At 32.0% G+C, this 14,519-nt stretch overlaps 1 protein-coding gene across 2 annotated transcripts; it reads left to right on the top strand.

The window, feature by feature from the left end:
• Positions 1–6,222: 6,222 nt before the first annotated feature.
• On the top strand, positions 6,223–11,051 carry LOC100816784 (protein WVD2-like 4). Of its 2 annotated transcripts, none has more exons than XM_003554962.5 (9): positions 6,223–6,453; positions 7,190–7,804; positions 7,900–8,553; positions 8,686–8,741; positions 8,853–8,930; positions 9,457–9,532; positions 9,644–9,706; positions 9,797–9,910; positions 10,453–11,051. In XM_003554962.5, the coding sequence occupies exons 1-9, from the start codon at positions 6,382–6,384 to the stop codon at positions 10,699–10,701; spliced, it is 1,977 nt and encodes a 658-aa protein (XP_003555010.2). In that variant the 5' UTR covers positions 6,223–6,381; the 3' UTR covers positions 10,702–11,051. The 2 variants fall into 2 exon arrangements, with proteins under 2 accessions (XP_003555010.2, XP_014627649.1); XM_014772163.3 differs by having other exon boundaries at positions 6,229–6,453; positions 7,152–7,804.
• Positions 11,052–14,519: the final 3,468 nt, after the last annotated feature.

Genomic DNA, 14,519 nt, shown 5'->3' with positions numbered 1-14,519 from the left:
AAGTCCTTTTGCATGTTGCCAAAAAAATTAATTTGGATTGTGATTAAAATTCTTAACCATACTACCTTACTAACATTAATATTTGTGGTTTTCTTTTCATATATGTACATAATTGAATTCCAAAAATTAAGATAGCCACATGCACACTTATTGCTTTTTTTGCATCCATCAAACAAATACCCTTCCTCGGATGAGATTGACAAGATAATTTCAACATAAATACCTAGTCAAGATGAAGACAATGATTTGTACAATTTAGTACAAACTCACATGATCCATGGTCAATGCGCTGCAACTAATACATCCTTACCATGCATGAAAAATGAAAAGTGTTCTAGGTATTATCAAAAAGTTCCAAAATTGTACAATTGTTGATCAAGATTGATATCCTATCTATACGAGGAGAGATAGTGGTTATATCATTGTTAATAATGGTGTCACTATTGATAATTACACTGTAGTCTCATACAATTCGATGTTATTGAAGAAGTACATGCATAGATTAATATTGAATAAAGTAACCAAAGTACTTCTATAAAATACCTATTCAAGTACATTCACAGAGGATATGATACAATTACAACTGCGATTGTTCCAAATGACCAACAAGGAGTACGTAATACTCAGCCAACTGATGAGATTAAAGAATATCTTGAGTAAAGGTATATTTATCCCTTGAAACTCATTCTTGCTAAATAGGACAAATTTTATTTTTTTCCTTTTAAAGGTTGTTATTGTTTTATCCTAATTCCAAGTTAAGGTAACTAACAATTGTCATCTAAAATGCTTCATATCAAGTACATTCCTCCATGTGAATCATGTTGGAGAATTTTTTTCTTCCCAATACATGGTAGGAAACCAGCAATCGAAAGATTGTTCTCCACCTTCCTAGAGAACAAGTTGTATATTATCAAGATCATGAACACATTGATGATGTGTTTTCCAAGGCAAGTGTCACTGAATCAATGTTTGCCTCTTGGATCTATGCAAATACAATCTATAAGAAGGAAAAAATCTAACATATGCTTAATTTGTGTCAAGATTTGTCTATGTTAAGAAAGATAGATACTGGAAACTATGAAAAAAGGTGGCACAATTGGACGCTTCATTTGGGTTTCTCCAAGTATTAGTGAGTTGTTCTATTTGAGAATAATGTCAACTGTCTCAAAAGGACCATGTAGCTACGAAGATATTAAAACTATGACAATATCCAACATACTACATTCAAAGAAGCATGCTTTGTAATGAGATTTCTTGAGGATGATAAAGAATATATAGAAGCTATAAAAAAAGGCCAAAGATTGGGGTTCAGGTTACTACTTGAGAAAGTTGTTTGTCATGATCTTATTATCAAGTAGCATAAATAAGTCTGAGGTTTTGTGGAATGAAATATAACAATAGCTTTTAAATGAAATCCTCTTTGAACAAAGAAGATTGTCAAATATCTGAGGTAAAATACTATTCAGTTCTTCATTTACTTATTTTTTAAATTTATTTTTAAGTATAAAATCTTCTACACAATCATAGGTTTATCATACTAACTAAATCTAATTCTTGATTCATAGACTTGCAACTTACTAATGAAGAGTTAAAGAATCTAACTTTGTTGGATATCGAATAGTTGTTACAAGCTAATAGAAAGAGCCTAAAGGACTTTCCATCAATCTCGTATCCAATTGGTTTTGTTAGAAACCAAGTAGGAAACAAACTCATACATGCTGAGATGGATTATGATGTAAATCAATTATAAAATTTATTTGCTTCTCTTATTGGTAATAGAATTTGACACCAACAAAATAATACTTTCGCTACATACTATATTTGATGCATTAACTAATTATCATTTTATTTCTCAACTATTGCAATGAACAAAGAGGCATTTTTCAGCAAATAATGCAAGCAGTTGAAAATTAGCAAGGTGACATATTTTTCTCATATGGTTATAGTGGGATAGAGAAAATTTTCATGTGGAAAACTTTAGCTTCACATTGTGCTCTCAACGACAATTTGTATTGTCAGTTGCATCAAGAGGAATCACATCTTTACTATTGCTTGGAGGTAGAACAACTCACTCAAAGAACATTATGTATTCTTCAATTAAATGCAATATTTGACTAATTTTCATTGACAAATTTATATAAGTTAGTAATCAATTACTAAGTACTAATTACTATTGTTGTTTCTAAAAGTATCTAATTGCAAGCCTTGCTTCCTATGTTACTGTGAATACCAAGACAATTCTCTTACACCATGCAAAGATTGTGTGTAGCTGCATTTGTCGTGTTTCTTCAATTCAAAACAGATTGCACCACATGTGTGCTTAAATCAAAGCAACTAAGATATAATACCACTTATTTTAACAGGTCTGATTGGGAATGAGACCGTTTTGTTGTTACAATGTTTTATTAGAGAATCTGATTCCTGCAAGGTTTAAGACCATAGTTATCTTGATTCATACAACTTTGCTCTTAAGATTTGGACCTTTGAAAGTAGTACACCGTAGGGAAAAATGCATATATATAAATCCATTCCTTTATCAAACAAATCAACATTTTTTAGTAGTTGTTCTCAATAGTTATTCTTGTGAAAATGATTAACATGCTAGATTAGTTAGCGTTTCTTTGGAGGAAGATAGAAGAGTTCCAATCTATGTCTATCTGATTTGGAAATATTTTCTGTTCATAATATCATTTACTATCTATCCTATATTATACATACAAAAGTGGAAATTGAGGTTAATTTTGTTGCTATTCTAAATTAGTAGTTAATATTTTATTATGTTGTAGAGATTTGAACTTAGCTTCAATATGCCAACAACAATTGATTGTCAAATTTATATATGCTATATAGCTAAAAACCAAGGGCCATATCATCTTATAATTTGGATACAATGTACAACTATATATTACCTACAATGTTATCTTAAGACTTAAGTCTTTTTTCGTTACCTAGGGATCAAAGTTGTTATTGACAGATTGCAAACACAACATTTGATTTTGAAGGAAATAAAGAAAGTTTAAAATTGTTGTCGTTGATGCATTCACATTTGGAATAGTCATTCGTGATCTTCATAGCATACATGTCAACAAGTAATTTCAATTTCAAAATAATGTTTGAAATATCATTTTGAGGATATTTTTAACTTTGTTTTTAGTTTTTGTTCACAGTTATTTCCATTAAACAAAATTCATGTAGGGGATTTACGAGTATAGTAGCACTCATGTCCATCGATATAACTGTGTATTTAGTAACTACTTTTGTCCTTACAACTAAGAAGTTTTGGATATAATCTTCATCAATCACCACCTCCATATTAACTGAAAGGCTTGAGAATTTTATTAAGCATAGACATTGTTGTCGTTGATGCATTCACATTTGGAATAGTCATTCGTGATCTTCATAGCATACATGTCAACAAGTAATTTCAATTTCAAAATAATGTTCGAAATATCATTTTGAGGATATTTTAACTTTCTTTTTTAGTTTTTGTACACAGTTATTTCCATTAAACAAAATTCATGTAGGGGACTTACAAGTATAGTAGTTACTCATGTCCATCGATATAACTGTGTATTTAGTAACTACTTTTGTCCTTACAACTAAGAAGTTTGGGATATAATCTTCATCAATCACCATCTCCATATTAACTGAAAGGCTTGAGAATTTTATCAAGCATAGATTAGGAGTAATTAGATTGATCCAGATCTTCTAAATTGATTCTAAATTGATCTTAGCATTTTTCAATGTTTTTTTTATATTATTTTGTTATGCTATAAATGATTCATTTTTTCTCATGTAATCTATTATTTACTTTTAAATCAATTATTTTTACACAATTATTTTTAAACATGTATGCACACAACCAACACCACCTATGCACGAGTTACCAACTAGTTACAAACTAAAACAAAATATCTTATCTTAAAATCATTTGAAACAAGTTTTTATAAACATATGGTTTGAGTCTTGAATAAATGGATGAAAAACTTTATTAAAGAGTGTCCCCTTTTTTTTCATCCTTTTCGTAACTTACTACAGGACAATACTATTTTTTGTATATATAATATCATTTTCTTCTTTTTAAATTTTCTTTCCAAACAAATAAGAGAGTGAAATTTAACATTTTCCCCCTTCTCAAACTAAAACTAAATAACATAACACAAATTATTTCCTTTCATTTTCTTTTAATTATTTTTCTCTCATTACACCCATTTGATTCTTTCCTTTCTTGCTTTATGAAACGGTCCTTTGATTTTTTTGTTTGTAAATTATCGGTGCCGTGGTTTTTTCTTTTTCGGGTAGCTGAATCTTTTAGTGTATAATGGAGTAATAACAAAAAAAAAGAGCATATTTAATTCGATGTGGCTTATATTTAATGTTGGATATTCTCCCTTAGTGTGTAATAGTAATGATTTTGTTAGACTTGAAGTTGAAGATGGCTATCATTAATCTGATTTATTTATGCTTCTAAATAATTCAACAATGCTTCTCAAGGAAATGTATCAAAATAAATGGGGAAATGAATGCGTAAAGCTATTTATAAAAGCATTTTACGTTGAATATCTCATAAAGTTCCGCTTATAATTGGTATATCAAATTCATTGAAATTATTATGGCAAGTTCTCATTGAAAAAAACTGTATGATATAATTCAGGAACAAAAAATAATGTTGACATTGATTAAAGACCAATTTGTTTAAATTTATTTTAAAAACATTTTTTAATAAAATAAGTAATTTTTTAATTTTTGATTGTTTCTCTAAATTATTTTTACTCAAAATAAGTAGTTTTCTGTTTGTTTAAGAAGTAAATCTTATCTATTTCTTTTTTTAAAAAATCTTATTTTAAAAATGCAATTTTTTTTACTTAAAATGATTTTTTTTAAAAATCCTAAATCATCAGACATACGCATCCAAGTTGTACATTCTTTCCCCAATCAAAAAATAAAAACACAATTCCACTTTCTTTATTTTTTTTCCTTTTATTCAAATACGTCCAATAATAATATCGTTTACCTTGGACACACACATAGTCCACATCCTTGTTATTTTGCCTGGGTAATGTTGCAACCACTGGTAGTTCAACCTGTTACATCTCTTCACCATCCCTCATTGATTCTTGTTTGTTCCCATTGCTACCAACATGCATATCAAAGAATTAGCTTCTTTGGTTAAACAGAACAAACATTAATTTGAATTGAAGCTTCACCAAATTCAAACAAGCTAGCCCAACAATAACAGATTAACAAGGGTTTGAGATTTCCATCCTGTTCCACAACCTGGGCCCAAACCAAGGTGAAAAAAAGAAAGATTAGTAACACATTTTTTAATACACTCTTGTTTGTTGAATAAAATATATTAGAAATTACAAGAAAACATTGTCAATCATATTTTTTATTTAATGTGTTTGAGTGAGTATTTACAAAGTTAATTTTGAATTTGCAGAAAACAATAATTTAACATGAAATTAATTTTGTATATTTGATTTTAGTTAAATTTAATTTTGAAGTGTTTTGTGTCTGAATGTTTTTTTATTCTAAAATCAAGTTATCAACAAAGCTTGTTATAACATTTTTTATAAACCCAAAAATTACTTAGAATTATTCAACTCAAAATTAATTTTAGATTCAATTAATTCTCAAATAGAGCATCAAACATATGAACATTTATCTAAAATCACATAAATTGATATTTCAACTTGATTTTGTATGATTCAATATGAATCTAAACATGCATTTAATGAACTGCACTCATAATTATGCCATTTTTAATAAATTTTAACTATAGTAGTAAAACAATTATTGAAAAAAGAGTTTAATTTTTATGCATGGTTAGTGTAAAAGACATATATTATCAATCAATCACAAATAATTATTAGTATTTTTTAAAGAATAAAAAATTATTGATAGTACTAAAATAATTATCGTGAATATTAACAAGCTTGCTTTAGATAATAATTTATTATTGATCTAAAGTATATCCGGGCATGTAGTACTATTATTTTTACTGTTAAAAAAAGTACAACTCATACTCGTGGTGTGAAAAAAAGAGGCTCCTCCTCCAAACACTTTGTTAGTGGACCCCACTATCTGGAAACTTAAAGAAAGGTTGAAGATTGCACGACACTTCACTTTTTTATAATCTGTTAAAGTTGTCTGCTTTTCCACATCATCCACACACAACACAACCAACATCAACATGCTTCAGATTTTGAATTTCAAATTTGAATGTATAGTGTAGGCGCCCACAAACAAACGGCCACATACATAAAACAAAGTAAAATATAATATTTCTAATAGTAATGGTAATACTAACAAGGATAAATCATAATAATAATTGTGATAAAGTTTGGATCTTTTGGGGTTTCCTCGTTGCAGTGAAACATGGGGGACTCAACTTGTCTCATGCAACAACCATTCTGTTATGCTTCAGGGATTTCCAATGAAGCCAGTGAGGTCAGTTCATTCAGCAGTCACTTCCTTTTTTTTTTTTTTTTTTTCTTCCAGAATTTGAATTATTGGATTCTTGAACTGAACCACCTGAAGTAACTTTAATTTGGTTTCTTTTCCTTTTTCTTTGTAATGTTTTTCTTACTCTTTTACTTGGTCATGCATGTAGTGTATGAAACAATGGAATGAAAGAAAAAAAATAATCGCATTTTCAGAAGGGTGTCCATTCCTGCTTTCACTGGTGAATTGCATGCAACCCCTTGTAATGATTTTACATGAACTTAGATTATAGTTTGTTTGTAATGGTATACCCCAAACTTTTGTTTTCTGTTTCCTTATCGTTTGTTTAGAGAGAGATATTTATCAATTTCGAGTCTTTTTTGATCGAGATGGTTATGAATGAGACAAAGTGACGAATCTTAGTTTGGAGAGTACAATCTATGTTTCATCCTCAAATAACATGATAAGCAAATATGAACATGATTTTGGGTCTCAGATCATATTTTGAGTAAGTAGAAGTGAACAAATGTTGCTTTTGGTGGGGCCAAAACATGGTTTGCAAACTATAATCCAAATACATTAATTGATGTTTGATGGATTTTGAGTGGTGTTACCATAACATAATTCATTAAAGCTTTGTTTTTCCTTCATATGTTTGGTTGCAATTAATCTAGAAGAGATTTTTCTTTCTATTTGCAATGAAGGTTCACCTTGAAAAAACTGTGAAACTTGTGCGTTTCAGAACAACCCAATTCATGCACTTGAGCAGTCAATTTCGTTTGGGAGATTCATGTCAGAGTCCCTGGCATGGGAGAAGTGGTCCAGCTTCTCCCACAACCGCTATGTCGAAGAGGCAGAGAGGTACTCAAGACCTGGTTCAGTGGCACAGAAGAAGGCTTTCTTTGAAGCTCACTACAAGAAACTTGCTGCTCAGAAGGCAGCTGCATTGCTTGAACAAGCAAACAATGAGGCACAAAACAATTCCACTGGACAAGAAGATGAGGGAGTGATTGACAATGACAATGACACTCATAATTTACAAATAAGTCCAAATTCTGAAATGGTTGTCAAGGAAGAACAAGATGCAAAGGTATTGAGTGTTACCTCTGATGAGCATGATGTCTTGGTCAGACTCACAGCCAGTGAGCATGATTCAAACTCAAGTGTAGAGGCAAGTGTTACACCTGAAAGTAACAAGGTAGAGGGAGCTGAGGCAGTAATGGAAGAAGTAGCAGTTGTGGGAAGTTCAATGAAGGTTGAATTGCAAAGCCACCTTGAAGATGTTGGTGCACAGAAGGAGGAAAGTGAAAAGCTTAGTGCAATTGTAACACCTCCAATTTTGACACCAATAGTGAAGGTTATTAAGTTACTTTATTTCCACAAGTTTTTCTTTTTCTTTTTTTGGTTTTGATATTTTGAGGTCATAGTAGCATTGACTAGTTATTGCAACAGGTCTCCAAATCTGATCAGGAAGTTTTGGCTAGTGTGGGCAAGAAGAAACCACCAGTTTCTTCCTTTAAGTTGTCAAAGGCTAATGGAACCTCCTACTTAACCTCTACACCTGTTAAGTCCACTGCTGCTATTTCTTTCAAAAGAGATAACATTGCTACACCAATGAGCAATAAACCTGCTAATGAAACCTCCAAGTTCACTACTACACCTGTTAAGTCCACAGCTGCTATTTCTTTCAAAAGGGATAATATTGTTACACCAATGAGCAATAAACCTGCTAATGGAACCTCCAAGTTCACCACTACACCTGTTAAGTCCACAGCTGCTATTTCTTTCAAAAGGGATAATATTGTTACACCAATGAGCAATAAACCTGCTAATGGAACCTCCAAGTTCACCACTACACCTGTTAAGTCCACAGCTGCTATTTCTTTCAAAAGGAATAATATTGTTACACCAATGAGCAATAAGCCTGCTACATTAAGCACTGCAGATAAAAAGAGATCTACTCCTAGATCAGTTAATTTTACACCCATTAGAGAACTTAACAGATTGACTGCTTCAGTCATGAGGAAATTTGAAAGTACAAGAGCTGGTGCTGGTTCTTCCAAGGCTTCAAAGGATAACTCGACTACACTAAGAACTCCAACTATGGTATTTCAGCTTTTCTGCTTTGTCTTTTCAATTTTTCACCCTACTTAAAGTCCTTCAGCGTCCATTTTTCCATGATCTTCCATGTGGCATTTACTGTCCAGGATGCTAAAGTGAGTCATTTTCCGACTGCAGGCTTCCAAGGAGATGCAAAACCAATCTTCATTGACCCCATTAACTGAAAAGAAAAGGTACCTGATTTCTAAATTTTTGTTAGTTGCAATGTGAAACTGTTTGCTTCCAAGTTTTGTCTAGCTGTTTCTCATCCTGATATGGTGCATGTAAATTTTGTAAAATTTCAGGAACAAAACACCTCTTGATTTGTCATCAGCACCAGGGAACCATACGGGTGGTTCTAAATGGCGCTTGCTTTCTGGAGAGTAAGTTATTTGCACTTAGATTACACGAGCACTAAAATTGTCAGTACCTGAAAATCCAAAAGTTTTAAGTAAATAATAATTGAACAATTTATCTTGGTTCTCATTACCTTTTTTTGTTTTTTTACCATGGAAATGAATTGAAGCATGTTAGCATTGAGGCTGGAAAGAAGGCCTCACTAAGAGCACAAATCCAGGTGTCTAATAAGTAGCAGATTAAAGCCATCTTCCTTGAGATAAAATTGACTAGAAATAAATAATTACTCATCTTTATCATCTTTATACATACTCATACTCATCTTCAAACTTCAGCTTTAGCCCTATATAATATACGGCCAGTACATGTTAGACCAAAGAACTTTCTCAGCCAATTCATTAAAAGAGTTGGTGCAACTTTGCAAGTAACTGTTTGGAAGGCTTGCACTTTTCAAGTACTTTTACCAATATGGTCTATAGGTCTTTAAAGGGGCTTTTCTTTTCCTTGTTATTGTTTTTAGACCTGTATTACCAATATATTGTTTTCATGCAGAAATAGAATGAGATCCCCACTTATATCATCCCCTTTCAGCTTGAGGACAGAAGAAAGGGCTACAAGAAGAAAGAAGGCAAAACTAAAATCCTTATTTTTCTTTTATATTTAGTTGATTATAAGAGTTTACTTAACAGTGTTATTAAAAGTACCTGTCTGTTGATCTTTAATTCTTTATCAATTTTAGAAACTCGAAGAAAAGTTCAATGCTAATGAAGCGCAAAAAGAGCAGCTGCATACGAAACTCAAGGTGGGTGACCAAGTAAAATGTCGTTGTGAGAACTATCTTTGTTCCTTAGAATTAAGTTTAATCAATAACATCCAATCCTCTTATTTGCAGGAGAAAACAGAGACTGAGATTATTAGAAAACTACGCCAAAGCTTTTGCTTCAAAGCCAGGCCACTACCTGATTTTTACAAGGAAAGGAAAACGTCAACGAATGAGACAAAAAAGGTATCTTTCTTAAATTGTTAACAATTACAATGAGCTTGACCATTTGCACTTCAAGATTGGAAAATGTAGAGATTTTATAGGGGTCATTTTTATTTGAGACAATATTTTGTTTTCTATTTTCAGAAGTTTGTATAAGAAACAGTGAAAATTGTTTTTGCAACTCCTGCACAAACTTTTTTCCTATATAAACTTTTGAAAACAAGAAAGTGAAAATAATGTCATTTTCATAATTAAAAGTGAATAAAAAAAAAGTTTTTCAAACCATGAAAGTGAGCAATATTGTCAGCAAATTTTCTCTTATCTACTCCTTCCATGAGAATGAGCAAATTTTCAGTACTCTTACCTGCTCCTTTAATAGTTTTCTCTTATTTTTTCTATCTAGAGTCTAAACAAATTAAAATGGGAAAAAGGTCTATACATGTTGGGTGTCATGATTTTAATGAGTACAACTCCTGAAGCACTGAAATTCATTTCCATCAGAGCATCCAATGTTTACTAAGAATACTTTCCTAATAGCTAAAAGTTCAATTGCTTCCTTCCAGGATCCACTGACACATTTTGGAACACCGAAAGATGGAAGGAAATCCACCCCAAGTATGGCAGAGAGCAAGACTTCTTTTCCTCCCAACAGACCTGTACTGAAAAACAGTGGCACCAAGCATTTCCTAGGAAAGAGTGGTCGCACCTTGTCTCACCCTCTAACTTCAACTTCCATGATTATTCCAACTCATGAGAATACATCACCAAATATTCAGAATGGATACCAGACTGGTAGAAACTTAAAATATTAACCATGTTGAGAGCAAAGCATCACTTGACAAACTTGTAAATGATGTAGCTTCATGGAGATGGGGTTGTATTGTATCACACTAGTTAGACCCAATGTTCATAAGTATGACCCTTGTTGTATTCTAGGTATATAGCAACATTGGTCAGAGTGGCCCTTCTGACATGTTATTCCTTTTTCTATTTCCACCCTCACCATCTCTATTTTTGTTCAAATATCTTTCCCATGTATAACCATTGGTTGAGCTATTCGTTATTTAAATGAATTAGAATTTTTGTAGAAGTCATGCTCAAATTGTAGCAAAATATAACTTCTAAGTGAAAATGTGCCTAGAAACGAAAATAACAAATAAGACTTGTATAATTGATTTATAATCAGTAAACACCAAAGCTAGATATGCAGAGAAATGGCAATTCTCAGCAACAAAATGGACAAAAGCAAGAATGTGTTGTTTTGAAGTAATTTAAGTTTTTTCTTATAATATTTTGTGTAGCAAATTAGTTGTAACAAATTTGTCAAGAAATCTGCATTATCATGTATTTCTTAATTTTGATCTGTAACATACAAATGCAAGTAACATTTCAGGAAGATGTACAATTTCATATAAGATTAATACATTACATAGGCTGCCTCTGTTAAATTAAAAGTTTTGCAGAAAATGAAATGCTTCCTTGTATCTGTCATGGTTACAAAATGACAGCCTAGGTTAATCTAAAAAGCCTTCAATTGACTACTTCAAATTTGCCTCTGAAAATTGAGAGGTCAAACTCTAGCATCTTTTGTCCATCTCTAAGATGTACTGGGATGGAACTATCCTTATGTTCCTATAGTCAAGAAGTTTTAATGCATGGAAGCATAAGATTCCCACATACTCAAATTTCATACAGCTGCAACTGATTGTCTCATTAGAAGAATCAAAAGTAACAGAATACTCTCGTACCTGTTCTTATATGCTAACTTTATAATTATATGATGATCCACTCTCAGTGCAATGCTTTATCACTAGATTTACACATGCTTCATATTCTTTCTGAAATAACTCAAATATCTTTGGTGTATATGGAGCTCTTGCTTGTTTTAACGTAATGATATCTCGCATCAGCAGTGGCATACGCTGGCTCATGACATAATTGGCTTCTAATTCCTTGTAGTGAGAATCAGTAGCAATCTTAACAGGATAATTGAAAAGTGGAAGAATGTCTGAGTCGTGCTTTAGGTACTTTTTCAGGTAGCGAGTAAGATTTTCTCTCAGTAGCATGCTTACAATATCAGCGCAAAAAACTTGTCTTCCGTATGCCATGGCCCATCAATCTCTGCTTCCATATATTTGTTGCAACCATTCATTTTGCTGCAGATCATACTTGTCAAGCAGAGCATTCCATGCATTAACAACATAATACTCCTCCTCATGATCAAAAAAGCAGCTTCTCAAATCATTTACAAAAGAAACAAATCCAACAGAAACATGACTCAGCTGCTTGACGGAATCTTGATAGACATGCCATACGCAAATTTGATGATTTGTTTGAGGTAATATGTTATTGATTGCCTCAGCTGTTATTACGTCTAGATCTGTAAGGATTTTCTCTTTAGTATGAAGTTTGTCATTATGGAAAATATTTGATGTCTGGTATTTCATCATTAATTTCCTTTTGATTATTGTCAACACAACAAACATTTGGACCTGTACACTCATTCTCAGTGTCAATGACCTTGTTAGTGTCTGCGACAGGAATCACTGGGGTTCTGACTTCTGAGTCTGACTCTCCTGCCCCATATCAATCACCACCTCAGGGGATATTGGACATTCATTTTCTGCATCCTCCATCGACCTGTGTTCAAAATACAAAAGGAAAACAAGGGGGGAAGCATGCAGTAACAACAGAAGACAATCTGCATTATATACACATAAATAGCATGCTTGGGGTGGCAGTCAGGTGAGCCAAAATCAATTTCAATTTTACTGTGAATGGGATGCAACACATAGTTACTTTGGAAAATCAGGTTTTTTTTTACGTGGTTTTGGGATATCCCCCGTGATTTTGAAGGTATCCAAATACACCATAAGTAAAGTTGATAAAAAAACAAAACACAGCAATTTCTAATTATATCAAAAGTCAAAACAAAACATGATATACCATGTCTCTGCTATAGATTATGAAGGAAATAAAATGCTTTAAAATTGTAAATCATAGTTATCAATCCTGGATAGCAGTGAGTAGCAGCCAACCCCTAAAACACCATTTTTTTTTATCGGCAAATGTTGTTTGTTAGCGGGAAATTCGAATCCACAACCCATCCCTCCCCCGCTTCACCCTTTACCACCCAACCAACCTTATATCTCCACCCTGAAAAGACCATGATATAAACTTACTCTAATTCCGGAAATTAAACCAAAACCGTGGGGAAACAAGAGTTACACAATGGCAGTGTTGAAAACTTGCATTACTCACTTTCTCTCAAAACTCAGTTAAGTTCATTCCACAAACAATTAGCCACATCATAAACACACCCCAAAAAAATTTGCAGAGGACTTGGATCAATCAATTAATGCATATATATGTACCAAATGTGAGCAGAAGTGAGAGAACAAAGTCTTAGGGTCAGGGTTACCAAATGCATATATATACAGAAAGCAATGAACAGAATCAGTAATCAGTCAAGGAATTTGACAAATGATAAAAATAACAGGAAGAAAAAGAGTGAATTAGAGAACAGAAAATAAAGGGAAGCATCAAATTGGCACTAAATGAGGTTAAATCAAATTGTTATAATAAATTGCATTTGTTTCTGAGTTAATTAATAAATGAGTGCTTGGTGCAGAAAATTAAGAAGTGCTATAAAAATGAAGCATAGTGAGTGTGAAAGAGATGGGAACTTGGAAGCTGAGGAGAATCGGAAGAACTCTAGGAATTTTTAATTTTTAATAGAGCTTTAAATAATTCGGAGCTGTTCGTTCTGTTACACACATGAAACGACGGAGAAAGTGGTCAATTCTCGTCTCTGCAGTTTGTTATTTACAAAGGACGTCACGAGTATTACTGTATTAGGCTTGCTTGCATTTTCTATTTTACTAATATATATATATATATATATATATATATATATATATATTTAAGATTTTATAAGATTCAATTAATTAATTTATAAAAATTTAAAAAATAAATAATTTAATAAATTATATTAAATTTATCAACAATTAGATAACTTTTTTAGAATTGTTTCTAAATTATTCAAATTTCATTTTTATCTATGCTGTAATCATTTTATAGTTTTATTTTATTTATATTGATATACTACAGTTATTAATTCAAAATTATCCTAGCAAACATGCTTTTGAAATTTATTTTAATCTTTGGAATGTTGCTAAATTCATTGGTATAAAATCATTGGTGCACCCATGAGGACTATAGTTTGGTAGTTCATAATGCTTGGGGTCATGGGAGTAACAATGTCTTAAATTGTTTAGAGCGTGTCAAAGAGAATTCTCTTATCTTTAACAAAGATTTTGGAAGCATCTTTAGAAGGAAGATGGAGTTCGAGTTAAGTCGTAGACAATTTTTTCCGCTTAAAATTATACTCAAATCGAGAAAATTCTCCAACAACAATGGTTTTACATCTCCAAAGTTTTGTAAATGAGTCTCCATGTTTCCTATGCAACTTGGAATCTCAACATTTCCTATGCATGTTGGGCTATACTCCAACAATATTAATAGCACCCTGAAGGAAAACCAAGGGAAGGAAATTGTGTTCTTCAATGCCAATAATATTAATAGCACTGTGAAGATAGTTAATGGATCGAAGGAAATTATTAATAGCACC

Source organism: Glycine max, chromosome 19 (assembly GCF_000004515.6).
Source record: "Glycine max cultivar Williams 82 chromosome 19, Glycine_max_v4.0, whole genome shotgun sequence".
Lineage (NCBI taxonomy): Eukaryota > Viridiplantae > Streptophyta > Magnoliopsida > Fabales > Fabaceae > Glycine > Glycine max.
The sequence above is the reverse complement of the archived record's forward strand: the minus strand, read 5'-3'. Positions and strand labels throughout refer to the sequence as shown.